The following is a 26704-nucleotide window of genomic DNA, read 5'->3' on the forward strand; positions in this document are numbered from 1 at the left end:
AAAACTTGATTTTTTAATTTTCTTTGTTTCTCTGGCATATGGAACTTTCTAGTTTTCCATCATGACTCACATAAGCTCTTTCTGCCATGGTTTCAAGCTCAGTCATTTCACCCTAAATCTAACAGGATCTGAAAACTAAATCAGGGCACATTTTGTGTGGTGGGAGGAAGAGCAAATAGGAGGTGGGGAAACTTTTGTATTCATTTTTCCTGATAGATGATTCTGCTAGAACAGTAAATGATGTTGCGATGCGGTTTGTGTTTATTTGTTCACTCACAGTGATTCTCTATCTGCTAGACTTGCATATAGAAGTTTTCTTTCCTTGCACTTGGTGCACTGCTTTTCCTTGGGTTGACTGTGACTGTCCATCCTCGGCAGCTATTAGCTTAGTCAATGTATTCCAGGCTTATTTAAGTTTTAGGATTCATATTGTGTGACTTTCGCTCCCAGCATCACATTAACTGTTTCAAAGCAATGTGCCATTAAAGTGTTGTGGCCACGTCTCTTGCTTTGTTGTTCTCCCCAGCGATCTCAGACTATTGATCCTGCCAGCATCTAGGGAAACATTTATGATGTTAGATTGTGGTTGGGTGTTTTCAGGTCTTTGGAAGTAGTTCCTCTTTAGTGTGCCTATCTGATCTTCTGGCGTGTTGCATTAAAGTTTCAGAGATTACATTTGGAGATGTAAATGAGTGTGCTTTATTTAGGTTGCAATCAGCCCCTCAAAATTAAACTTGTTGGTGTAGCCCTCAGTAGGCTCCAATAATACTGTAGTGTTTTAAAATAATCTCACTGTGCAACTGTACACGAACAAAAGAAACACTTAGTGCAAGTGTTTTAGGAACCATGGTGGGTTATTCATGCATTGAATGGGAGAGAGAATCAAGTGTTAATGCATTAAGGACTTAGTAGGTAAAATAGTTTCCATGCAGTAAATAACTCTTCAAACTATTGAAACCATTTTTTTTTTTTTTTGTCAACGTGATTACTTAAGAGCTCACACTCTCAGCTTCATATATGTTTTCATCTCAGTCAGGAATAAATGTATGTGATCTTAATGTTTAAAATATTTTTCTGATTATAAAAGTAATGATTGTTCATTATAGAAAATTTGGAAAGTGGAAAGTAGTCCAAATAAGAAAAATATCCCACTATGCATATCGTATCCACTGTTAACATCTTAGCATACTTTATATTTTTTCCATATCTATATAACTAGACACTCAACTCTCTCTGTTCCTCCCTTTTGCCTCCTAACTCCTGTTTCTTAGCCAAATTTAGGAACTTACTAATACATGCTATTTTATGGCCTGTTTTTACCCCATATAATATTTTGAGTAAAATAATAATTCTATTAAAACATTATTTTTAATGGCTCTCAATGTTTGATCATTATGGCTGGACTAAAATCTTTATAATCAATATCTTATTGTTTGACCAAATCTTATTTACACACCCCTCTGTCATTCCCACTTTTTTGTTGCTGAAAATAATGCTGGCTGCATTTTCTTAGAGGTAAATCCTTGTATGCTTTTCTTAGTATTTCCTAGGATTAAATGCCTAGAAATAAAATCGGCCAAGTGATAAGCAGATTGACAGTAATAAAGATAGATATACACATACATCCATATATTTATATGTAGATATTTTCATAAATTCTAGTATGCTTTATTTGTATTCACTATGTAGTGAAATTCATTCCTTGCAATATTAGTTCTACAAGTTTTCCACCACCATAATCAAGAAACAGAATAGTTCCCTCACGTTAAAAAATTTCCTCCTGAGTGCCTTGACTACAAAGTATGTTTATTTTTTATTTAGAATATATAAAGAAGCAAAATGAACTAGAAACCACCCTGCTATGACCTCTGTTGATATTTTTGTTGGTCTTTTTTCCCTCTTTCGTACAAAAAAGAAAAAGATCTTTTCTGTTTGTAGTTTTGTGGGGGTTTTTACTTAGTATATTTGGAGTATATTTATATTTAATAATTAGAGTGGGTTTTGTTTTTGTTTCTTTGCAATTCTAAATAACCCAGTTACCTACGTCTCTGAATATTGTTATAATTACTTAAGAGTTCTAAAAATAGTGTTTAGATCTCAATGAATGTGTACACTTTGTCTAATTAAATTTTGTCAAATTGTTTGAAAAGTAGCTATACCAGTTTACATTCTGACCAACTGTATAGAAAAGCCTGGTTTTCTATATCTTTATTAATATTATTTTATAATTTTGTAAGTTTGATAGATGAATAATGGTATTTCATTATTTTAATTTTCATTCTTTGACTTCTTCTGGGGTTGTTTTCTTTTTCCATGTGTTTTTTTGTACTTTTGGGTGTGATTTACCAGTCTATGTCATTTGTGGGTGGGGTAGAGGGCTTATTTTTTAAGTGCTCTCTATATTAGTAACATTAACTCTTACAGCTAGATGTTGGAATATCTTTTCCTTTTTTTCTCATTTGCTTTTTATTTTATTTATTGATTTTTACGTTTAATGGAGGGTCTTATAGTAAGTCCATTCGTTTGCATTTGCTTTATTTTTTGGAGTGTATGTTGAATCTAGAAAGGTCTTTTCTCTGTAGGTCAGATATATAGTCGTGCATATTTTATTCACACTTAGCTTTGTTAAACACTTCCCATTTATTGTTTTCTTTTATATTCCTGACTGATAGCAGGCTTTTACTGTGTTGTACCAAGGAGCTGTAGATTATGTACTTACATGTTAATTTACTTTTATCAAATCTTAATATTGTATTTGTGTGTTTTTTTTTATCATATGCTTTCACATGCCATGATCTTTTCATTGAAATCTTCTATTTAAAATAATAGCCTAGTCACATTTAAGCAACTTAAGCAAAGCCCTCTTTTCCCGTTATTGCCTTCTTTGGTTTGCATTTTAGGTAGATATTATGCATCAGCTTTCTTTCTGACATTAGGAAACGGCATACTTACATTGCTAAATAACTATTTGCTTGTTTTTAACATGCTGCAGGACATTGAAGTCAAAGTAAGTAGCAAAACAATGACATACAATGTGCAAATGGGTTCTCTTAAACTGAACCAAGTGGCAGTCACCTTTCTAGGAGTTGAGCCAGGTGATACTTGATCACCTTGCAAAAAAATTAAAAAAAAAGTGTGTGGCCCAAGGATGGGAATGCCAAAATGTATCCTTTCATAATTTATTAAAATTCCTGGTCAAGTGTATATTCAGCATTCACAGAACAAAAAATGTGTTTAAAACTTTCCTAACTTGAGGTGATTTAGGTACGTGATATGTTTTTATTTTGTTAAAAAGACCATAAATTTAGATGTGGGGAAAAAAGATTTTTTTTTTTTAATATATATTTTATTGATTTTTCTACAGAGAGGAAGGGAGAGAGATAGAGAGCCAGAAACATCGATGAGAGAGAAACATCGATCAGCTGCCCACTGCACATCTCCCACTGGGGATGCGCCCGCAACCCAGGCACCTGCCCTTGACCGGAATCGAACCTGGGACCCTTCAGTCCGCAGGCCAACGCTCTATCCACTGAGCCAAACCGGTCTCGGCGGGAAAAAAGATTTTTAAATTAACTTCATTATTTTTATTATTATTGATTTTTAATTATTCACATAAACATTTATAGTAGTTTTTGGTCCTCTCTCTAAAGATAGCTGCTTCATAGAAAAGAAAATAGACCAATACATGTATTTATATTCAGGTTTCACTGAGTAATTTAAGGGTTCCCAATTATAAAGTTTATGTATACAGTGTTGCATAGGCTTTTTTTTGTTGTTTAAGAAAGGTTAATAACCATCTGTCTTATGCCCAGATTAAAATCAAAGTTTTATTGTGTAAAAATATTAATGCTTGAAATTACTCTCCAAAAGAGAAGTTAAATAAAAACTGTCTCTGCTGTATTATGATGCATTTGGACAAAGTAGGACACAGCTGTTACAGTAAAAAGAAAATGAAAAAACAATGCAGACGCATTCTTTACATTTAAATACAGCAATCATCATCCTATTAATGTTTTTCTATGGCAGAGACCTAATAGTTTGCAGAAATCTTCCGCTTTGTGTACTTATTTCTAATGTAATTTATACTTGACTTTTGCTTTGCTGTTGCTTTTTCCTAATATAGTATATTCTTCATTTCTTTTTATAGGCGAGGATGCTGGAAGAGAAAGATCGAGTGATCAAGAGGCAGGATGCATTCTACAAAGAGCAGCTGGCTAGACTGGAGGAGAGGGTATGACTATTTCTTGTCATTGATTCTTCTATTACCACATCTGCAGCTTTCCCATATATTTTTTAAAAAATCAATAAATGAAAACTGTTACTCTTTTTCCTAGTTAAAAAGTGACCAGGAAGTGAAGAAGCCAAGCAGGGAATGTCATTTCTACTGTGATAGTTTTGAGTATGGTGGTGTTATTGGTTCATTGATGCATTTTTACCACTCATAAACCTCCCTCAGATATTTTTCCTTAAGTGCTTAGAAAGTGCATGGCCTCTAGGTTACACAGTAGAGTGCTACTCATCATCATCATCATCATCATCATCATCATCATCATCATTATTCATAGTTTCTTTTTTTTTCCATTAAAAAATTTAAGTGAATATATTGGGGTGACATTGGTTAATAAAATTATATAGATTTCAAGTGTATAATTCTGTTAGTGTTACTCTGAACTCAAACATTGACTAAACTTGAGTTCGTTCTCAGAAATGATAGTGTTTTAATGGATATATTGTCTCTCTGAAAACTCACTTTCACTGCATTTGTGGCTAAGACATGAATGTCCCTGTAAAGAATGGTGGACAGGAGCCTGACCGGAGAGTAATTTCAAGCATTAATATTTTTACAGGAGCTGAATAGTAGGACTTAGGGAGAAGAGTTAGGAGGGGGAAGAGTTGAGGTGCTACCTGTAGTCAAAATGGACTTTGATTTGACAGAGTTGCAAAGGAGGGAATTAAGGCTGAAGCAGAAGGTAAGAATGGGACTTCAGGCATGTAACCAGTGCCCCTGTGCAGTGAAGTAGATTTGCGTGGAGTAATTTCATACAGAGAACAGGATGTTACCGAGTTAGCTTTCTCTCCCTTTGATTGAGACCCCAGCATTTGATTTGTTTAGAATGAAGTGTTTACTAATAAAGTAGGTAAAATAAGAAGTATATTCTTAAGCCCCATTCAGTACAATTTTTATATGTTGAAGATGTTCACCCATCCCTGTATGTCACTGAACTCAGTGCTTCTTGAATGTAGGGACCGATTTCTCATTCATTCAGCAGATACTAAGTACCTGATGTATATCAGGCCCTGGTCTAGTGCCAGAGATATATTATTGAAGAAAATGAACTAAACTTCTGTCCTCCTGGAGCCTAATTACAATGAAAACCCAATATATATATCATGTGGCAAACTGAGATGATGTGGCGAACAATAAAACAAGGGAAAGGGCGACTCAAGGCCTAGGAGTCTAGATTTGGGTTGGATGGAGCGGAGAGCCTGTGTAAAATAGGATGGCATTGGGAAGAGGTCTGCAGAAATGGGGGAGCCCTAGAACCCAGGAGCAGGAGTGTGGTTGGCATGTTTAGAAAGGCCAAAGGGTCGTGAGCAAAAGAGTATTCTAGCTGCTGTCTTGAGCAAGAAGCAAAAGTCCTAGGAAGAAGTTACGACAGTGACTCAGAAAAGGGATGGTGAAGGCTTGGGCTTAGGAGGGAAAGAAATGTGTTTGGGTATTTCAGAGGCAGAGCTGAGCAGATTTGCTGATGGTTTTGGTCATGATTGAAAGAAAGAACTCAAAGGTACTCTAGGTCTATAGTTTTTACACAGGATGTAAATTTACATAGGATGGATTCACCACAGGGGAAGGATTAAAATACGGTTCTGGGTGTGTGAGGTGGAGGAAATCAGGTGTTTGATTTGGGATATGTTACACGTCGGATATTTTTTAAGACATCCAAATAGAGATGTTAAGTAAGCATAAAGTGGAATGGCTTAGAGCAGAAGTCAGCACATTTTTCTCTAAAGGGCCAGATAGTAACTATTTTTAGCTTTGCGGACCATGTGTGGTTTCTGTCATAGCCCTCAGCTGTATCATTGTAACATAAGATCAGCATAGCCAATATGTCTGTGAACAAATGTGACAGTGTTTCAGTTTATTGAAGTTTGAGGTAATCTTCTTTTGACACCACCTCCTCCCCTTCCCCACCCCCATCCCCTCCCCTAGTGCATCTGAAAACTAAAACCTTTCTTATGGCTCCACTGAAATGGCTGGGTGGCGAGTGGAATTGACCCAGCGCTGTAGGATGCAGAACCGTGGATTAGAGCACAGGCTCTGACACCAGCTGGCTTGGATAGGAACCGGCTTTTACCTGCTCTGTATCTTGGAGCTCCTTACTGAAACTTTCTGTTTCCTCAGCTATAACATGAGGATATAATGATGCTACTTCACTAATTTGTTGAATGAGCCGATTTCATAGGGCACCTGTCCTGATGTCCAGTGCAGAGGAACCACTCAGTGGTGTTTCCTGTTTTACTGGTCCTTCCAGAGCACCCTACCTGCCGTGCCTCGCCTTGGTTAGTGGAATAAAATAGGTGGGAGTGAAGGTCTGGAGATGATTTACTCAGCATCTGCTTTCTCCGCACCCAGAGATGGTTTTCTTTGCCATCAAATATTACTATGCTTGAATTCATGTATTTTCAAGTTTTGCATTTGTATCTTTTGAATTTGTTATTGATCACTGTTATTGGCAAGAAAGGGCTCTGAGAAATATTCACCCATTTCTCATAAGTTCACTGACTTGATGCAGGTGATTCTGGACTGGCGTGAGGAACTGTGGGGAGGTATTCCTGGCAGATTAAACCGGCTGCTCAGCAGCTGACTTGCTTTTGGCCTCAGGTTAGGACAAGCAGTGTGATGATATCACTGTAAGTAGTGTCTTCTTGTTTAGGCAAAATATAAGTGATTTTTCCCATTTGAAGATAAGTCTGGAAAGTACTTATGTAGGAATTTTTACAGAAAACTGAGAAGCACCAGTGAGCTGAGACGACTCCTGTTTCGGAATAACCACATTACTATTAGTTAATACTTAAGAATTCCATGTTTAATGGCATGTTGTCAAAGGGATACTGAACTAGGAGTCAGGAGGCATGACTTTGTCATCTGCTCATATGACAATTTCCCTAATCTCTGTGGTTTCTGGTTGTATAAATTCGTGTGGAGACTAGTCTGTTCCTTGCTCACCTTTGTGAGTTATTGGGGGGACCAGATGAGTGGATGTATTTAAATCTTGAAAACTGGGAAGTGCTTAACACATATAGGCTGCTGCCATTAAAGAATATGTACTTGCTTTCCATTGTGTATAAGATATTAATAATCATAAAATTACTTTATTATTATTCAACATCCTGGTATCTTTGGCTCATTTCTATAAAATCATGTTTTTGTTTGTTACTGCCATTCCTAAAGTATCTACGTTGAAATTTGGATTTCATCTAGGAATTTAGGATTTCATCTAGGAATCATTTAGGAATTCATTTAGGATGAAATCATTTACGATTTCATCTAGGAATATTTGAGAGACGTTTAGTTCCCCAATGATGAAGCATTTTCTAGACTTAATGCCAAGGGTTGTGCAAAAGGTTTTTCTTGCATTGTGATGGTAGTGAAAATACAGTGTCTACCCACTTCTGTTAGGGGATCTACACTCTGTGTTAAGAAGGCGTAAAAGCACTGAATCCAGTAGTACATAATGTAAGAAAAATATTTTAATCTGATAACTTGCAGAATTGTCTAACTTACTATGAAATTCAGGTTACCTGTGCTTTAAGAGTGCATATAAATACATATTTTCTTTATTTTAACCAAATGAAATGATGAAAGCATAAACTAGATACCACCTGGTATATATTAATAGAGAGGGGATGTGAGTCTTTTATAGAATCATTCCAAGGATGATTTTTAAGATCTCTGTGCCATCTGCCCATCAGCTGGATTAACAAACCCAGTAACTATATATATTATCACTTTTTGATGGTTCATAAGCTTATGACTTGAACTACTAATTTCCATTGACCTGATGCAGACTTCTTTTGGGAATATGACCCAAGTCCACTGAGCATGAGAAGCACATTCAGTTAGTGGTTCGCCGGTTGGATCTGTTTCAGTAAACTCTTTACCAATTAGATATTCCCTTGTGTGAATGGAGCCTTCCCCTCCCAGGTGTTTATATTGGCTAGTTCACCAGGTATCTGAGATAATTTTCTCTTTCACTAACTTGTGAGGCATAATAAGTATAATTTAACTGGACACCAATTTCACACCTCTTAGAACCAGTGTTCCAGTATTCTCTACTGAGAAAAAAAGGTCAAAACCATTTGAAAGTTTTTCAGGTCCTTATTTCATTATAAATGTTGCCAGCATTATTCAGCAACATTGTCATAGATGTGAAGTAAAGTTTGATATTTTAAGAACATTAGAGAATCGCATGTGGGTGTGTGACCTAACAGAGTGACTCGAGTGTTCATTCCCGTTGGTGAGCTGATGAGAGAAGACTCTTAAATTCCCATGTCTCTCAGGCAGTTCTCTACAGACCGGTCTCTATGATGCCATATCTTATAACAACTGAAATTAGTTATCTGTGTTTATCTTGTAAACTCCATGAGGGCAAAGGTCATTTTCTTATTTCTGTATTTTTCACAGCTCACATGTTCTAAGAGCACAGTGAATGAATCCTAGGTTTACTAGGCTTATCCCATAACGTTATGTCTGAGCAGTTAGTGTAGTTTTTAAATAAAACAAAATGCTTAGTATCTCCTTCACTAATGATTTTAATCCATGAGAAAATCAAGTTTAACTTTGAGTATCTGGCTATTTATATCAGCAGCATCCCAGTAGCTTACAGTAACATTTATTGAGCATTTGCATTTGTGCTAGGCACTTGGCATAGATTATGTCATTTTATCTCCACAAATAATGCTATGCAACTGCCAACCCTATTGTTTAGATGAAGATCCCAGGGCTTTAAATAATTAGCCCAAGAATGTACCCCCAAAGCATGGTCTGGACTTACGCCAGCTTTTCCACCTGAGCTTTTAGCCATTATCCAGTCTTTAATATTTGCCAGTTCTGCACTCAAGAAGCTAAATCCTGCTGATTGTTTTATTAGTTCTTCAGATGGTAGGTTAGCTCTTTCTGGCTTGAAGTACAACTTCTTATGTCCTGATGTTATAATTTGATTAATGCTACCTCATAACCTGAAAGTGTTAAGCATTCAAAATGCATAATTTTCTCCCCAGAATTTGGCACTTCCTAGGAAAATTTGACCGAAAGGGAGGAAATAAGTCCTCATTATCAAGCAAGTACAGAGTGATACTCCTAAGGATCGTTTTAATATCTAGTTGTACTTCTTTTACTTTGAAGTAAGACATTTATAATCATTTGAGTAGTAAAAATATTTCTGAGGTGTTCATTTGTTCATTCATTCATTCACTCATTCATTCGTAGTATTGCTACCAGACAGTCATCCCATCCCTTCCCTAGAAAGAGAGCAAACTTTCTGTTACTTTTGATAAGTTATTTTTTTTAATATATTTTATTGATTTTTTACAGAGAGGAAGGGAGAGGAATAGAGAGTTAGAAACATCGATGAGAGAGAAACATCGATCAGCTGCCTCCTGCATAGCCCCCACTGGGGATGTGCCTGCAACCAAGGTACATGTCCCTGACTGGAATCGAACGCGGGACCCTTGAGTCCGCAGACCAACACTCTATCCACTGAGCCAAACCGGTCAGGGCATTGATAAGTTATTTTGATGGTTCTTTCATTAGAGTCTGGATTGCCTGCATGTTCTTCAAGAGAACGTGTGTTTTCCTGTAGTCTGCTAGTCCTGTGGGAGGAAAGTGAGCAGAAGAGCCCAGATTCCCCAGGGAGCTTTGGGATGAAGGACTCCTTTCTCCGCAGACATCTTGGAGACACGGGTGCTTTGATGATTCGTGTGTCTTGCATGCCTAACTTCTCAATTAGGAACTTGAATTGATTTGCTCTACTGCATCCACTTTGCTCTTGGCGTTCATAAGAATGGTGTGGTTTGGCACAGCGTGAAGAGAGCTTTAAAAGCTCTGGTGGTTTGAGGAGCTGAGGGAGATCAGAGAGCTTAGTCAGATATAGTTACAGTATTCAGATCATCAGGGTATGGGATATGTATTGCTTTCCGTTTACAGGCTTCTGTAGATTTCAGCAGTAATTTGCATACACGCTGCAGTCAATCCCATACAATTAAGAAGGAGAGGGAAGTGTACAAGCTGGGCAAAAGAGAACAATGCAAAGAGGATGGTGAAAAATAAATTATCATTAAGAAGAAATGTACTTTACTAGTTTGTCACCTGTGGAGAGAGTGGCTAATTAAATTCTAAGGTCATGCTTACATCAAGTGAGCAATTTTTAAAAGCCTTTTACTTATGGTAGGTGGCATAACTTCTCTTGCATCATAAAGTGTCAGGCTCCTCTGTATGATTAATTGGCTTTTTTGATTGCTTGACTTCTTCCTTGTCAATTAGTACCTTCATTTCTATATTCCTCTGTGCAAAGCTTGGGGGAATGATAACACCAACGATGATAATAAAGAGAAATGACAACAGAACAGATTATTGTCAGCTCCGTGTGCTGCTTATGGGAAGAAATTATTATGCATTTCTACTACCAGATGAAGTCTGTCATTGTAAAAATATTTCATTGAGTGAAGCTGGGTCAGCCTTTTCAAGGGATTAATAAGGACAAATACACAAACCACTGACATCTGAGATATTAAAACATAAACAATCCTTTTTGGGGTAGGGAGATAACTTAAACTCAATGTATGGGATTAAAAACTCCTTGGATATTTTCCCCCTATTTGCTTCCTAAACAGTTGTCAGTGATTCTAGGTTGTTTGGGTGGCTAATATACACTAAATTGTTGTGTATGCTTTGGTCATGCAATGAGATAATAGCAAATTTAGCACAGTAGTTAAAAGCATCACGTTCTGGTAGATATGCCTTGGTAGGTCATGCTAGTTTGCATGTGTCAACCTAGAGAAATGTATTGTTTTATGACATTTGCAAATTTTGTGCTGGCTTCCTCATTCACCTTGAAATCAAGGCAGATTCTCTGTAGTTTCTGTCGTTACCAAGAGTTTCAGAAGCAGACAAGGTTCTCTGCTCCAGGAGTTTGCACATTGAAGACCGTAGTAGCCAATGTCACTTTTAATTTTAATGACATGACAAATGACAGGGATGCCAATAGAATGGTGGCATGTACCTTGAGTTGCTCTCAATTTTTTTTTTATCAGTAATGAATAATGGTAGTTCAAATAAATGCCCTGAGATGTTAATTGTTAGGTAGAAAAGTGAATAATGCCCAGTATCACCATATCTTTTGTTAATGTAATTGACACAGTTATTTATAACTTAGGTTCAAAGTCTGAACCCTTTGGTACTCTTACCTGCTTCCCTAAAGGAAGTTTATTATTGCAGATATTCCAAAAGTAACTAGCAAGATGCACTTTAAAAAAATTTCATTCTCTGAGGAGGAAAAATCAATTCCTGGATAAGCATCCTGTTGAAAGTGCATCCTGTTAAAATGATCCCCTTAACCGGAGCCAGTTTTTCTGTGCCGAAATTTAGAAGAAAGATTTGCAAATCATGGGATCAGCACTTAATGTGGGGCTCTCTTGACCATGTAGGCTGTCAAGAAGTATTAACCTTAAGGTAAGATGAGAACATGGAGTACAAAGCTGTGAGATGATGGCACACAGTACACCAGGTATTAAATAGCATTATCCATCCTTCTCGCTACAGTAAATAGGATTTCACTATTACGACGTGTCAGGGCTTTCAGTGAAATCAAATTTACAAGACACTAAACTGCCATCCTCTCTGCTGAGCAGCTTTATTCTGGGATCTTGCTTTCATATTAATCCTGTTGGTAGGAAATACTTGTACCAATTGTGCATGGAAATTATAATTTAATGATCTCTTCCTTTTCTCTATTCAGAGCTTAGAATGGACCACTGTGCTTTGCAGTGATAGCCCCAGGGCTCTGAGAAAGAGATAATACACAGTTCAGCTTTAAACCCCAGCATTGCTTTTTTGTGAGTGCTTGTAATGATCACAAGTGCTAAGATGCCAACAATATGGGTTGCACACTTTCTCTACTCTGCACGTTTCTTTTACCTGGTGAAAGACTATGCAATAAAATAATTAGAGTCTGTTTACCATGACGGTTCTTTAAAATGATATGCCACTTGAATGTGGAAAGACAAGGTAAAAAAACAAAGTGTTATGAAATCGAGGGAAAATTAATTCCACTTTTAAAGGTTCTGTTCATTTTGTCTAGGGAGGCTCAGCAGGCTGTTTTATTTGAAAACACAATTAACAGCCCCTTTCCTTTCTTTGGGATCTTTTCTTGCTATTGATAACCATGTTGCAGCCAGCAAGTCATTCTGTGTTTCCTTTGTATGCCATTGCAAATGGGCTAAATCTCTTGATTTTTCTTTAAATCCAATTTTATAATTAGTGATTGTTTTGCTCCTTGATGTTTTGTTTATTTATAAATTTCAAATGTACTACATTAGGCAGGCCAACCAAGTCTTTTATTTCTCTATTTTACTGGCGAAAAATTAAAATACATAACTATTCTTTTTTTAAAGGAAATTGCAGGAATGGTGTAAGAAAATGCCCCTGACAGCAGTTTTATGTTCAGACCATGAGCTAGCTGTGCCTCTGTAGGTATCATGTTTCAACACATTAGCTTCAGTTAGGAAGATACATTTGGTCATTCAAACATTTGCAAATAATATTAGCTCTTATGATTATCAAATCAGAAGTCCCCCACATCTGAACTTGGCATATAAAACAGGTTTGCACAATAAGGTCATCATTTAATGAAGGGAATCTAAAACCATTTTGACCTTGGTCATTCTTATCAGAATTTTGGAGGCTAGAGAGAGTCCTTGGCATTCATTGTTGACCCAAAAACACAGGCACTGTGCATAGATATAGTGACAAATGCAAACGGCACAACTGCCCTTTGGCATCTGGTACAGAGCTTTTAATTGCCATAGTGGGTCCATGGAGGCAGTGTCTGACTATTCTTTTCCAGAGCAGAAATGTTTTATTTTTTTTTTCTTGTTAATCCTCACCCAGGGATATTTTTCCATTGATTGTTTTTTAGACAGAGAGGGAAAGACAAAGAGAAACATCGATGTGAGAGAAATACATTGATTGGTTGCCTCCTGCATGAGCCCTGACCAGGGCCTGGGCTGGGAAGGAGCCTGCAACCAAGATACATGCCCTTGACTGGAATTGAACCCAGGACCCTTTGGTCTGCAGGCCGACACTCTATCCACTGAGCAAAACTGGCTAGGGCCAGAGCAGAAATGTTTTGTGAGAAATAGCCACTACTTTTGTCCCATAAAGGTCTAAATCCCTGCGATTTACAGGGAATTTAGTGGGTTGAAGAGATCCATCAGGTAAATGCTCCAATAGAGACCCAATGAACTAACTGGGCACCTCAAACAGTTCTCTCTGAAAATAAATATTAAATGTGTAAGTTTCCTCAGGACCCTCAGTCACCGTGATAGTCCCTGGCACATAGCAGGCATTCGATGACTTTTTAAATGAATGTGTTCGGGAGTGGGATGGGATCCATGCCAAATAATCTTGAGGAATGTCAGGTTTAACTAAGCTGAACATGTATTTCTGTGGGCCTTCTCAGAGTTGATGTACATCTGGAGCTTGCAAGCTGAGGATACGGCATGCCATGTTTCAGCATTACACTCAAACCCCAGGATATTTTTTCAAGACATAAACTTAACACACATCTGAGGTTTGCTGTGCCTGCATAGTGCCAGTAACTACATTTTTTTTAGTCCTTCCTGATTTGTATTCTAGGATGTAGAGGTCAAGAAGCCATCCATTTTATTGGTAGAGTTCCTAATTTGGGGGCTTCTGAGGACCTGCAACCCAGAATTGCCTTCCTTCACACTGTGTTGCCAAAGGGTAGGCAGATGAGAAAGCGGCCTGGAGATTCTGAGGGTCCTCTGGTTGGCTTGGTGGGCTTGTTTCTCTTCCTCAGGCCCAGTCTCTGAGTCTTTTAGGAAATACACCACAATATCTAGTTCTGTATTTATGTTCACATTCGCGGTTCAAGCTCACATTATTTCAGGCTCCCCAGAATTGGGAGCGATGGGTAGTGGGGTTTCACCAGGACCCAGATTCCTGCCTCCTCTTCCCTAGCAGCCTCTCCTGTGTGACCAGTGGGAGACTAGGATACTCCCAGAAGGCTTTCTGGCCTTAACATTTATTATGCAATTTCACTCTCCTTCCCCCAGTTTTCAGAAGATTTTTGATGGAAGTGGGCATGGCCTTTCTTGTTTAGAACCATTAGCGTTAAGTAGCAGATTCTCACCTGAGTTTCCCTTAGCAACTTTTGTTTTTTTGTGCGTTTTTTATAAACTAAGCACCAGGAGTCTTAATAGTGGCTCGTGTTCCACAGCAAAGAAAAATTACAGCAGTTCCCTTATCGGGTGTGGTCAGATGATGGATGCACTTAGTGTGCGGAAGTACATGGGCTAAATTCATAGGAGAGATGCTGAAAGGAAGGAGACAGTAAAGGATCTGTGGATGGGGCCTTACTCCTCCGAGAGGATGGAGAGAAAAGAAGGAATACTATGGACAGAAATCAAAGTTTCAAGCCACGTTAGATCGTCCAAGGTAACAGCGAGACCTAGTGTGACAGCAGCAACAAGAGGAGGGGCATGGTGTCTGAGAATGGTCCTAGTCTGGCTGCCACTGCCACTTGGACACTTGTGTCTCCCCCGTCTCCCTTGACCGTAACCCACTCCCTTTGCAAAATCACTTCTTCCTAGTGGATCTGTGAAATGGCCCTCGAACCACTGTATCCACAGCAGCCCGGGGGCTTCATTAGCCTGCTGTTTAGATTGCATACATATGCAATCTTGGGGCATAAATTTCCTGCAAATTTAAATTATAACTACACATATTATGAGTTTACTGTCATTTCCCCTCCCTAGTTTAAGGCCAGAGATATTCCTCTGATCCTGAGCTACTTGAACTTCAACTCAGTGGCTTGCCTAGGCTCTGTCTCAGAATTAACCTGAGTAATTAGTCTCAGAAATTCACCCATCACTCGACTATGATTACGCCATAACTGCATTTAACCTCCCGTGGTTGTTTTTCATCCATTCCTTGCTGTTGCTCCCTTTGAAACCCCCACACTAGCTGATTGTCGGTACAGTCTTCTGCCCTGGATATTGGATATTTCCTTATTAGGGGATGTTGAGCACTTATATGTGCCCAGGAATCGTGCATTGTTGGTACCTGTGATGCACACAGAGGGGCTAAATCAGCCACATGTACCTCTAATATCTCATCTCTCCTCTTCGCCTACTACCTCTTCTTAATATCAGTATTTCTAGGAATTAATTGTAATGAACCTTGCAGGTGTCTTCTACCTTGTCTAGATGGACTATATGGTGCAAATTAGAGTGAAAATAGAAGTGAGAGGAGAGTTGCTTGAGGCTGAGACCCTTAGCTTATGTCCTTGGGTAGGCAGTCCATTTTTGCTTTTCCGTTTCTCTAACTCTCATTAAAATGAAAATGTAACCTAGAACTACAGTGTGTCTGTAGTTCTGAAAAAATAATTCTAATACTAAATTGTGAACTCTCCTCTCATGATGTAGTTGCTCTAAATTGCAGAAACTTGGCAGAAATTCCTAGAACTATTTGTAAAAATTCAAAAGCATGTAATTAAAGACAGGGAGTGCTATTTCACTGTGGGTACATTAAAAATTATATATCATTTGGATTTGACCTTGAAGCTGGTTCCCAAAAGAATAATGCCAGAAAGAGAAAAGGGTGAATATTTTTAGTCTAAGTAGAAGCACAAAGTTATTTAAAGCAACTAACTATATTCACAGATATATCACTTATACTCTAGCTATTTAAGAATAATTATGCAAAAGATAGTTTTTGAATGAATATTACTTTGGAAGTAGCCAAATAGAAACATTTTTATGATTTTTATGATTATGATGAGATTCTGGGTTTCAAGCCTTGCTTGCCAGGCAACAAAACAAGGCTGATGTTTTAAGCCTATGCTAACAATTAAAACCACTATTAATACAAGAACCTGGATGCTGTGTCAGTGAAATGAAATATTTATACATACATAAAAGTTTATTGTTCCTTGGAACTTTAACATTCATGTAGTAGAGAAGCGTACTTTTGCAGGTAAGAAAACATTGTTTTATGTAGTAGGAGGAGTGGGGACAGTATTTACTGTGTCATTGTCTCATCAGATAGGTTCCAAAAAGTGAATGCATATTTGTTTGTTTAGGTTCCTGGAACTAATTTTTGTCACCATCCAAATATTGCAGAGGTGGCTGCAGTACAGTGAATGCTTGGGTACCATTCCTGAGGTTTTATGAAACTCAATCAAGTGAACAGTAAAGTTTTACTAGCTTTGCTGATATCATGGTGCAAAGCAGGCACGCAGTAGATTGTTTTTATGAATGCTGTACGGAATGAAAGAAATGTTTCTTAGAACTCACCTGAATTCTTGTGTCAGAGGAGAAAGCACTGCTGACTTGCTCATTTGTTCCCGTGGCTGACATTCATATACCCATGGTGTTGTAAAGCAGTAATTCCCAGGTGCTTGTCTCTTGGTCATTTCATGGTCACCTGAGATATTCAGTAACCTCAGACCTCAGAATGTTAGACCTCATTCTGCCGCAACGTATCAGACATTTGGGACCTCTCCCTCCAAGGACCCCATGGTAACCTTTTTCTTAATCCTCACCCAAGGATATGTGTTTTTTTTAAATTTATTTTAGAGAGAGGGAAGGAGTGAGAAAGGGGAACATTGATGTGAGAAACATGAATTGATTGTCTCCCCCACACTCCCTGACTGGGGATCAGACATACAGCCTAGTTATGTGCCCTGCCTGGGAATTGAGCCCGCCCCCTTTTGTTGTCAGGACGAGGCTCCAACCCATAGAGCCATCTGGCCTGGGCCCTCATGGTAAATGTAATGACATCAAAGACAAGTGGACATGGATTCCAGTGTTACACCTCCTACTACTTGGCTCTTGGTCTTCGAGAAACACCGGGTAGCCTGTCTCACCCTCAAGCCCTCATCTGGAAAGTGGCTTTTGTAACATACTTCTCAGGGGCATGGAGCTGAAATAAAACATTGTGTGGATTTACACGGATACTGAATTAGGCCAGCACTGGCTATCACCATCAGACCCCGGCATCTAGGAGACTGATGATTACACGCTGCTTGAGGGAACTTGGTGGGGGTTGGGGGCCTGGGAAAAAATTTATCTGTTGTTTTATATTGAATTTTGCCAGAAAGAATAGAATCATTGGCTCAATTGTAGAACTACTTTGTAATATGGAAATAACAAAAGGAAACTATAATTAGGCTTACATAATCGCAGATATTCAGAGCTCTTTAATGTACTCATTTTATTTGATAAAATGGGATTTCTCATGTATATATTTGGCTTCAAACTGGGGGGATTACATCAGAGATGGTAACCTGAGTACTTCGCGTGTATCTTTCTGTCTTCCTACATCTTTGGACCAGAGGCTGTTGGCCTCTTGGTCCATTTAGTTAAAGTAATATAAGCCTAGCTGATGGGTAGGGGATTTTAAACAACAACAATGAAACAGAACTGGTCGAACTTTTACTTCTCCAAGTTAAAAGTGGTTTGTTTATAAACCTTGAGGTACTGTAATGTTGGAGGTCAGCTCCTTGAGACCAGGGACCGAGCCGTGTGGTGGCGAGGTGTGGGGCTACCAGCTTGACGGAAGTTGCTGGGTGTGGGGAGCACAGGGAGAGAGGACACAATAGAGTCCTGAGGGAGTACAGACACCCCTTCAATAATGTGCTGCAAGTACGTGTCTGGTTTTTATGTTTATTTTTTGTTTTAATCTTCTGTTGCAAGTCTCTGACTTAGGACATCCATGCAGGACATGGATTCATTTGTTCATTGTGATGTTTGGATCAGTCTGTTTAACAAGTAAGAACCGAATGAGTCTTTTTTTTCTCTCTCTTCATCTTTTGCATTATCCATTGAAATTGAATGGATAGATGATGAGAGGAGGAAGCATGGGTGAGACCAGATCATAGGTAGTTTGGGGGCAAGAACAAGAAGATGTAGAAAGTCACAGGGGTGATTCCTGGACAGATACTGCTCTTCTGATGGTGGAGTTTTACAGTTAAGAATGTGCCTGGTTACAGGGGTCTTTTCTTGAAAAGAAATGAAACTTTGATTTTGGATAAATTCTGCCTAAGAGGCAGAAAATATTTCTGGTGGGGTCATGGCTTCAGGAAAATGGCAAAGGGTTGTTTGTATCAATATTGTAGATTTCATTTCTACAGAAAAATGTGCTACATCAGACTTTTTTGCAGTTTATGCAAGAGTCTTACATTAAAAGTACTCACTACGAGCAAAATCTTTACAGCTTCTGCCTCAAAAAACAAACAAACCAAAAAACACACAACTAAGGTTGGTTAGACCCCCAAATTATCGTTTCTTTATGCAGGTGTTTTATTTTTTAATCCCTTAAATCAAAGTACATTATAATGACTAATGCATTCAGTTGTATAAATTATGGGCATTATAAGGATTAAACCAAGTTCCTCAGTTGTGGGTGAATGCCTTTTTTTATTTGAATATGCTACAGCTTAAAGATAAAGGCATACACAGCTATTGTAAATAGTTCTTTCTTTCTCATTTTCTCTGTGGTATAAAGTATGGTTAAATACCTGCCAACTTGCCACCTTAACCACCCACACTGCAATTTTAAAAATTTCCCATAGCCTATTTTATATAATGTACTCTCTGGATCTTCCTACTAGTATTTGAAGAAAATCATTTTTCTTTTGAGAAAATTGCAGCTGTTAAAGCTTATCTATGTAGAAAAACAGGGAATGGGAAGATACTCTTTATACTTCATAATTCTCATTATTTACTTACCTTAAAAGCAGTAATAGTAATAAAATACCATATACTTATGATAAGTATATTAAGGAATTGAAATGTTGACTTTTATTTAACATTTCTAGTGGTAACTTTGTTCATGGACATTTTAAGGGAGAGCGAAATATGTGCAGATATAATAAGTGAAATAAAAATTCTAAAATATGTATTCTCAGAAACATACCTTGCATGTTCCTCTGTTAGTTTTATTTATAGAATTGCATTAACTTTATTTTTTTAAAGTATTACATATAGTATTATATATGTCTCCTTTCCCCCCCCATTGACCTCTCCTCAGTCACCCCCACCCTCAAACCCAGTGTCTGTGTCTATTGGTTATGCTTATATGCATGCATACAAGTCCTTTGGTTGATTTCCAATTTCTGGAATTGATTTAAAATATGATTTAGAATACTTTTAATTTGCTTAGATTTTTGTAAACTTTTGAAAAGTAACTATTGCCATAACTGACAATATTTTTATTAGTTTTTTGTTTTGTTTTTTTAAAAGCGAGCCATTTCTCACCCTTGTTATAATTTAGAACCCTCTTGTATTTTCTTAGGCTTTGTCAGGGTGAGCTGTTCCAGGCTCTCGAGTGAACTGTGTGGGAGGCTCTATTGTGGACTCCGGGGGTGGACCCGAGAGGACAGCAGACAGAGAGCTTCCTTTTCATAGAGTTAACACTCTGTTCATACAGAACAGTCAGTAACAAATACCTTTTATGTTAAGTGGTGATAGGTTTTATTTAGAAAAATAACATAATAATGGAAGAGAAAATGCCAGTGTGTGGGGGTGGTGATGGATAGCGATCTTGTTTTATAGAGGGAGGTGGCCTTGGGTTAGGTGCCGCTTGGGAAGGGTCCGAGCGCCAGGCGTGAGCCACGGCTGTGGAAGAAGAGCCTTGTGGTAGGTGCCGCTGAGCACCAGTTCCCCAGGTCTCTTCCTTGTTTCCATGCCATTTGTTACTCTACTGTATTCTTCACTATCTTTTCAGAAAGTGCCAGCTTTGCTTTTCAAGTACACTATCAGTCTTGCCAAGCCTGGCAGGCGGTGCTTATTTTGGTCTGTACTTTGTTAGCAGATCGGTTCTATGCTGGGTTCAAATGGCACTGATTTCAGGAGTGGTTCTAATCCGCGTTCTCCTGGAGGAATAGTGTAATAGGCACTATGGAGCTGGCAGGCGAATGGTGAAGTGTTTTTAAAAACTCCTTATCAAATGAAAATGTGCTGGAGTCTCCCTGTGCCTTTGTGCTCCCTTCCTCCAAGCCCCCAACCCCCCAATCCAAGCCAACAGGAATACGTAGTTGTTTGAAACCACATTTATTGTGAGTGTATGATTTTGCAGCACTGTGCAATGCACTTTGTGTCATCATTTTATTTAATCTTTCTGTCCATTCAGGACTTTTGTCCCCATTTTACCGAGTGGAGCGGGGCAGAGTAATGGTGAGCAAGGTCACAGAGACAGAACCCTGACAGTCTGAGCTCACATTCTCAACCTCTACACTGCACAGACTTATGGGAGGTTAGAGTTGGGATGGGATTGAAGTAGACGCACAGGAGTTAAGGAGGCCCCTACCAAAGCTAAGCAGTGTGCGGATGATGCCACAGATCTATTGGAATAATAGTTGGGCAGAAATTCCCCCTCTGACCATAGGTGGGAAGTGGTTAGCTTGCCCACAAGGTTGGCAGAGCTGTTTCCACCACCTCCGTGCTCACTTTCTGGCTTTCTAAATTAAGCTTATCAAAGCAGAAAAGGCCTTATAGCTACTGTTTGTACCTGTCTTCTGTGTACTGAGTCTTCAGTTTGGGAGTTAGTGTTCTTTTCCCCCCTCTCTCACCTTTGAGGGAATTTCTCTCCCCACTTTTAGGCTCAGAATGCCCCTGCTGCCCTCTAACCTCCTACATGAAGCCTTCTGATCATTCTGTTTACATGTGACCTCTTTTCATAAGGCAGTTTTTATATCGCTCTTGGAAAGCCAGGCTGCTTATATTCAATCCTGGCAGTACCACGGACAAGCTCAAACTGTCTTTTAACTAGAGGCCAATGCACAAAATTCTATTAAGAGTAGGCCCTCTCAGCCACCTCCCCACCCCACTGGTCAGTCCGGAAGGTCATTCCGCCTTCCAGTCTAATTAGCCTATTAGCTTTTTATTATATAGGATTACTCAACTTCTTTGGGACTCAGTGTCCACCTCTGGAAAGTAGAAGTAAGAACACCTAGTGGTGTTATTGGGAGGTCTAAATTAGATAATCTATAGAAAGCACATAAGTTTGTTAAACATTATTATGAACATATCTTAACTCCTAGCAGATTCTACATGAGTGGAGAACAGAGGTTATATAGTATAGATTTTTGTGTTCCTCACCTATACCTTCTTGTATAGAAAAGATAAAGAGTTTACTTTATCTCTTAAGGGCATCTTCAGAAAGTCTTTTACTTGGATAAAATAAGCAATGAACCTAAATTGAAAAATCTTATCATCCTGTGTTGTATAATAGAATCCGTAGGAATTGTTAACCCTTAAAAACCTACATTGCTTTTTGTCTAAGCTGGTTACATAAGACATAACAAAAATAAAGGCAACTCTAGTATCTAGCATCATCATAGCTCAGTATAATGTTCTTTTTAAGGAAGTATCCTCTGCTTTGTGTTGACATCGCCTATATTGGGAGGAAGAACACAAAGTAATCATGGGAAAATGGTATGCTGTGCTGCACCGGCTTCTGTGTAGTGGCTGAACGTTTAAGGGGCTTTCAGTGAACTAACCAAGTGCATTGCTGCATCCCTTTCTTCCACTGAGTTCACTAACTGTACCTGAGGCTTTCATAAGAACAAGGATCTCTTCTCGGTGGTGAACCGAGGCTCCAAGGTAGCAGGTGAACTGATCTGTGTTGCAGTCTGAATATCAGTGTGGCTACCCCCAGTGCTCTCAGCTCAGATTTCTAATCGATTTAGGAAAAGAACATGTCTGTATGAACACTTAGCTAGAAGATGTCACTGATCTGTAAAGATAATATTCTTACTTGCATTTATACTTTTCTTATCCTCAAAATGGTTCCATGGGTCTTGAGGCATATTTTAAGCAATAGTAGATCAAGAAGGCTGGAGTTCTCTAACATACAAACTCTATATGGGCAAAAGACTAACAATCGATTTTTCTTTGTGAGGGCACAGTGCTAGATGGTCCACGCTTTGTGGAGCTGAGGATGAAACCCCAGCTCGTCGATGTCAAAATGAGGATGATCAGGGCAGTGCTGGGCTAGGCCAGCTGTTGACGGGTTTTGTTAGTGGCTGACAACCGCAATGGAACTTTCCATCGCATTATTGCGTCTGCTTCTTGTCAAGAATGAAAGGTGTATAACAAAGGTTCCAGGGAAGTGAAGGCAAAGAGGAAAGAATAAAAGGAATTGGAGAGAGAAATACAAGGGATTGAAGACAGCTGCATCTAAATGAGCTCCCCATCCTGGTGGGAATGATTTGCATCTCAGCCTGGAGAATTACAGACGGGCGTGCAGCTCTCTGATGGAGTGGCTGCCTCAGAGGCCAGTCAGGTGTCTGTGACCCTCTGGACCAGTCGTTTGGTCTGGATGCGATAGGTGAGCCTCGAAATGACATTCTTCTCCTTTAACTCTGATTCTTTCAACAAAAGGGCAGTTCAGTTTTTAAAACAAAGACCCTGAGACCCAGAGAGATTGGATGGCTTGTTCAAGGTCACAAGCAGTCAGACCACTTTTGGGAAGTGACCCCTGTCAACCAGAGGTCTTCAGCTCTGAAATAGCTGCCTTGTGGGTTCTGCCGGCTTCCCTGTCACCATCAGGGTTTTGGGCAGAATGAGAGTGTCACTTGCCAGGCGTGCCGTAAAGAAGATGCTTGCAAAGGATTCCATGACTCGTTGAGTTCTCACAACTTCAGATTCTGCGATTCCAGCTTAATAAGACAGTATTCCTCCTCTAGCTCCTTCCAGAAATGGATCTTTAAAAGCATTTTCTTTTGAAAATAGCAGCTTTGCATCTCAGGTACTTTACAGTGTACCATGTGCATCATTTATTTGGAATATTAGTTCGCCAGCTAATAGCCCACAATTTTAGTTATGTATGAAGGGTAGTTTGGTGAAATAACTGCAGCTCCTCGATAAACCCGGTGCCCAAGAAAGCTTCTTGTCTCAGAGAGACCCTCATTTTCCCGGCTGTCACCCTGACTGATATTTTAATTTTTCTGCCCTGTAGAAAACTTCAGTCTGTTATCCAATAGATAAATGAATGAGCCCCCAGGAAATGCGGCAGAATGTTTCCGTTTGCCAATGCAATAAATGCAGAAGCTAATAAATGTCTACTTCCATCAGGAGGAGGCGTGTAATGAGTAAATGATGAGAAAAGGAATTCGGGGAAACAAATGATCCATTCAATCTACGATGACAAACAATTTCTTAATAACTTGGCCTCTAGTTGGAGAAAGGGCTTTCACCAGGAAGAGAGAATGCCTGTTGAAACGAAGCCTCGCACAAGGCCATTTACATCTAGTTGCTGATGGATTCGTCTGGTTACTTTTGGGTCACATCGAGCAGTAAGCCGCTATTGAGACGCTGCCTGGTTATTGCAGACCTCTATGGCCCTGTAATTTCTGTGACTTGTGTGCTAGGAAAAGGGATCATTTCAAGGCCTAATTCACATTCCTAACCCCAGATTACATTTATATTTCACATTTGTCTCTTTAATAAAGGCCTTTTTCACAAGTAAAGATCCGGTCTCTTTCCTTTGAGATGTGCTCACATCACAGGGATTCCACAATTGTGAACACCTTTCCTCTGGGTGAATATGCTGTTCTTTAAAGCACTTGCCGGACCTCAAGGCTTAAAGTCTCCAAGGTCTGCCTCTGTGGAAACTGACAGAATACAGGCCGCTTTGCCCCCCGTGGACGGCTGCATTTTTGCCCACAGGTCTTGTTTGGATGGACTTGCACCAGCAGAAGGCACAGCGTGATTCAGATGGGGGAAATGAGATAGGCCTTGGAAGGAGGACCGTCAGAACACACATTGAAGGCATGGGAAAGAGACTCCACGCCAGAACGAAAGATCATTTGATGAGATGCATTTTATTATCACCCCTCTGTGGGATCTTTCTAAGAACGTTTCTCAGAAAAGTCATGTGGAAAAGATTGGCTACCAAACACCAGCAATTTCTAGGGACAGATTTTCATGAATATTTCTAGAAGAAGACTATCAGATTGGCTCACTGCATCTTCCATAATTATCTTTTCTTCCCCATCCTACCTCTTACCCCCCACCCCCATATTTTTTTTTATAAGAAAGACACATTCTGGCATGGTACAGTACCACATGAATGAATGCATTTCTGCCGCAGAGCAGGGGAACCTTTAAGCAGTAGTAGGGTTCAGGGCCCTCATGCAGGAAAATGTTAATGAGTCCTCAGATAAAAGCTGGACAGGGGAGGGAGTGCAGGCCTTAGTGCCCTGGCAGCCTGTGCTGAGCCTCCTGGATGCAGGAATCCGTGCAGTGCTTTCCGAGGGAGAGCCATTATACCTGAAAGCTAAGACTCTTCAGTGTGCTCCTATTCACATGCATATTTCCATGCCAGATCTTTCAGAGGCCTCGCCTTTGAAATACAAAAAAGATAAACACGTCTTTGAAATGGATAGGTGATCCCCTTGCCACTTTTGAAATCGGTCTCCCTTTCATATCTGAGATTTTTAACCCTTAAATTAAGGCTGGCTTTCCCATTCACCCGAGTAGCTTTGTATGCATTGCCAGCACTTGAGCGAACCATGTCACAGTTATTTATTCACCTCTGAATTTGGGCTCTAAATCGATGAAAGGAAATTAAAACTTGAGATAGGTGTTTCATCTGCATTGGATCTTATTTTGCTTGGGTATTGTGGTTCATTCTTATGTGACTGACCAAAGAGGCATTATATTAACAAGGAAAATCATGAATTTGTCAAGTACTGCATAGAGTCTCTGTTGCTTTGTAAGGAAGAAACTACAGTACTAAAGATTTCACACCCTAAGGCCTTACAGCCTGGAGTTGGAGCATAAGACTTGGGCTTGCGCACTTGCTACCTATGGGACACCAAGCAAACTTGGAGCATAAGACTTGGGCTATTCGGTTTGCGCACTTGCTACCTATGGGACACCAAGCAAACGTGTAGCCTTGGTCAGGTAACCATTCTTGGTAGGTAAAGTGAAGCCATGGCTTCTGACCTTCCTTCCTTCTTGGCGGTTTTGTTTGTGTGTGTGTTTTCCTTTTTAAATCAGTTGAGATAAATGGTTGTTGCCTGACCATGTTTGTTGTTGGGAAGTCCAAGTCGCCACAGCCTCCCAGCAGTTTGAACTCTGCGCTCATGGACCTGTGTTGACAGTAAAGGTGGGCACCCCAGAGCCTCAGCTGTTGTCTGGGCACTGTTTCACCTGGGTATCCAACCCTGTGGGTTGTGAACACTGGAATGGAATAACTACTTTTTAAAAAGTGTTCCCTTCCCCTAATACCTGGCTCTTAGGTTGTCAGTTATTATTTGGGTGAATAAAAAATGAACATTGACCTGCTTAGCAAGTGGCAGAATAATTTCAAAGACACCAGGAATAAACTGGGCTTTAACCTTCATAATTTAAAATTGATGTCCCCCTGTTGTAAAATCTATCTTATCTGCTGTGGCCTTGTGGATGAATTCATTTTTGGTTTGTGGAAATTCCAGGTTTTTTTTTTTATTTTATTTTTGAGAAGAGCTGGTACAGTTTGGAATATTACAAGAAACTGTTGTGTAATGGTCCTTTTTCTTAAATCTATTGACCAAGGACTAAAACTTAAAGGAATTTAAATATCTTTTTTTTTCTCTTCAGGAGAGAAAAAAAGCCTAAATAACTCATCCCTCCATTGTCTGGGTGCTCTATTATGTATGTTATCTGTCCTTTGTGGTTAAATAGTTACGTTGCTTTTCATTTTTCAATATTATAAATTCTGTGGTGAAAAATTTCCTAGTGAAATTTTTCTAAACACCCATAATTAATTTTAGATATTTCTAGAAATGAAACTGAGTTAAAGGCATTTGAAGCATGTTGCCATAAATTGTATACTCTTACTAGCAAATTATGAGGGAGCCGATTTCTTTTTTTTTTTAATTGCTTAAAGTATTACAAAGGGTGTTACATATGTGCCCATTTTTTCCCTCCCGCCCTTGACAGACCCCTAGCCTCCCCCGATTTCTTCATATAGTCATCAACATGTGGTAACATTTGTATAAACAAAAAGCAAACAAAGAAAACAGCCAGTTTGATAAGGGTAAAATAAATGGTTTTACCAAATGATTTTGTCTCACCAATTTTCTATAACCTATCAACTGCCACTTTCAGGGAAATGTATGTGCCAAATACTGGACTCGAGGCCTTGTTTTCCATCAGGAGATTTTGAAGAAGGGCATCTGCTCTTAGGTGAAAGTTTTGCTTAGAAAATTATTTGAAATGTCTTTGCTTTGGTTGAGTTTTGCATAGTGTTTCTCCTCGATCTCTGATAGTGCACAGTGGCGGGGACCAAAGTAAGTCCACAGTGAGAAACTGTCATGGCTGCTAGTGCCCTGCCCCTTACCTGTGCCACGCCCAAGACTCTTGACTGTAGGCATTAAATGTCTGCATTAATGAGTCTGTCTCAGAGGTGACA

The 26704-nt window shown here is 39.2% G+C and overlaps 1 protein-coding gene across 4 annotated transcripts in view; it reads left to right on the top strand.

Annotated features, from left to right (window-relative positions):
• The window catches only part of CHCHD3 (coiled-coil-helix-coiled-coil-helix domain containing 3), a 262620-nt gene that overhangs the window by 172694 nt on the left and 63222 nt on the right, over positions 1–26704 (top strand). For 2 of the 4 annotated variants that reach the window (XM_006755974.1, XM_006755976.1), the window contains exons 5-6: positions 2993–3007; positions 4148–4231. In XM_006755974.1, coding sequence (XP_006756037.1) covers positions 2993–3007; positions 4148–4231 — 99 coding nt within the window. The remainder of the gene's footprint in view (positions 1–2992; positions 3008–4147; positions 4232–26704) is intronic. The other 2 variants (XM_006755975.1, XM_006755977.1) reach the window with 1 other exon arrangement.

This window comes from Myotis davidii, unplaced genomic scaffold (genome assembly GCF_000327345.1).
Source record: "Myotis davidii unplaced genomic scaffold, ASM32734v1 scaffold1314, whole genome shotgun sequence".
In the NCBI taxonomy this organism is placed as follows: Eukaryota; Metazoa; Chordata; class Mammalia; order Chiroptera; family Vespertilionidae; genus Myotis; species Myotis davidii.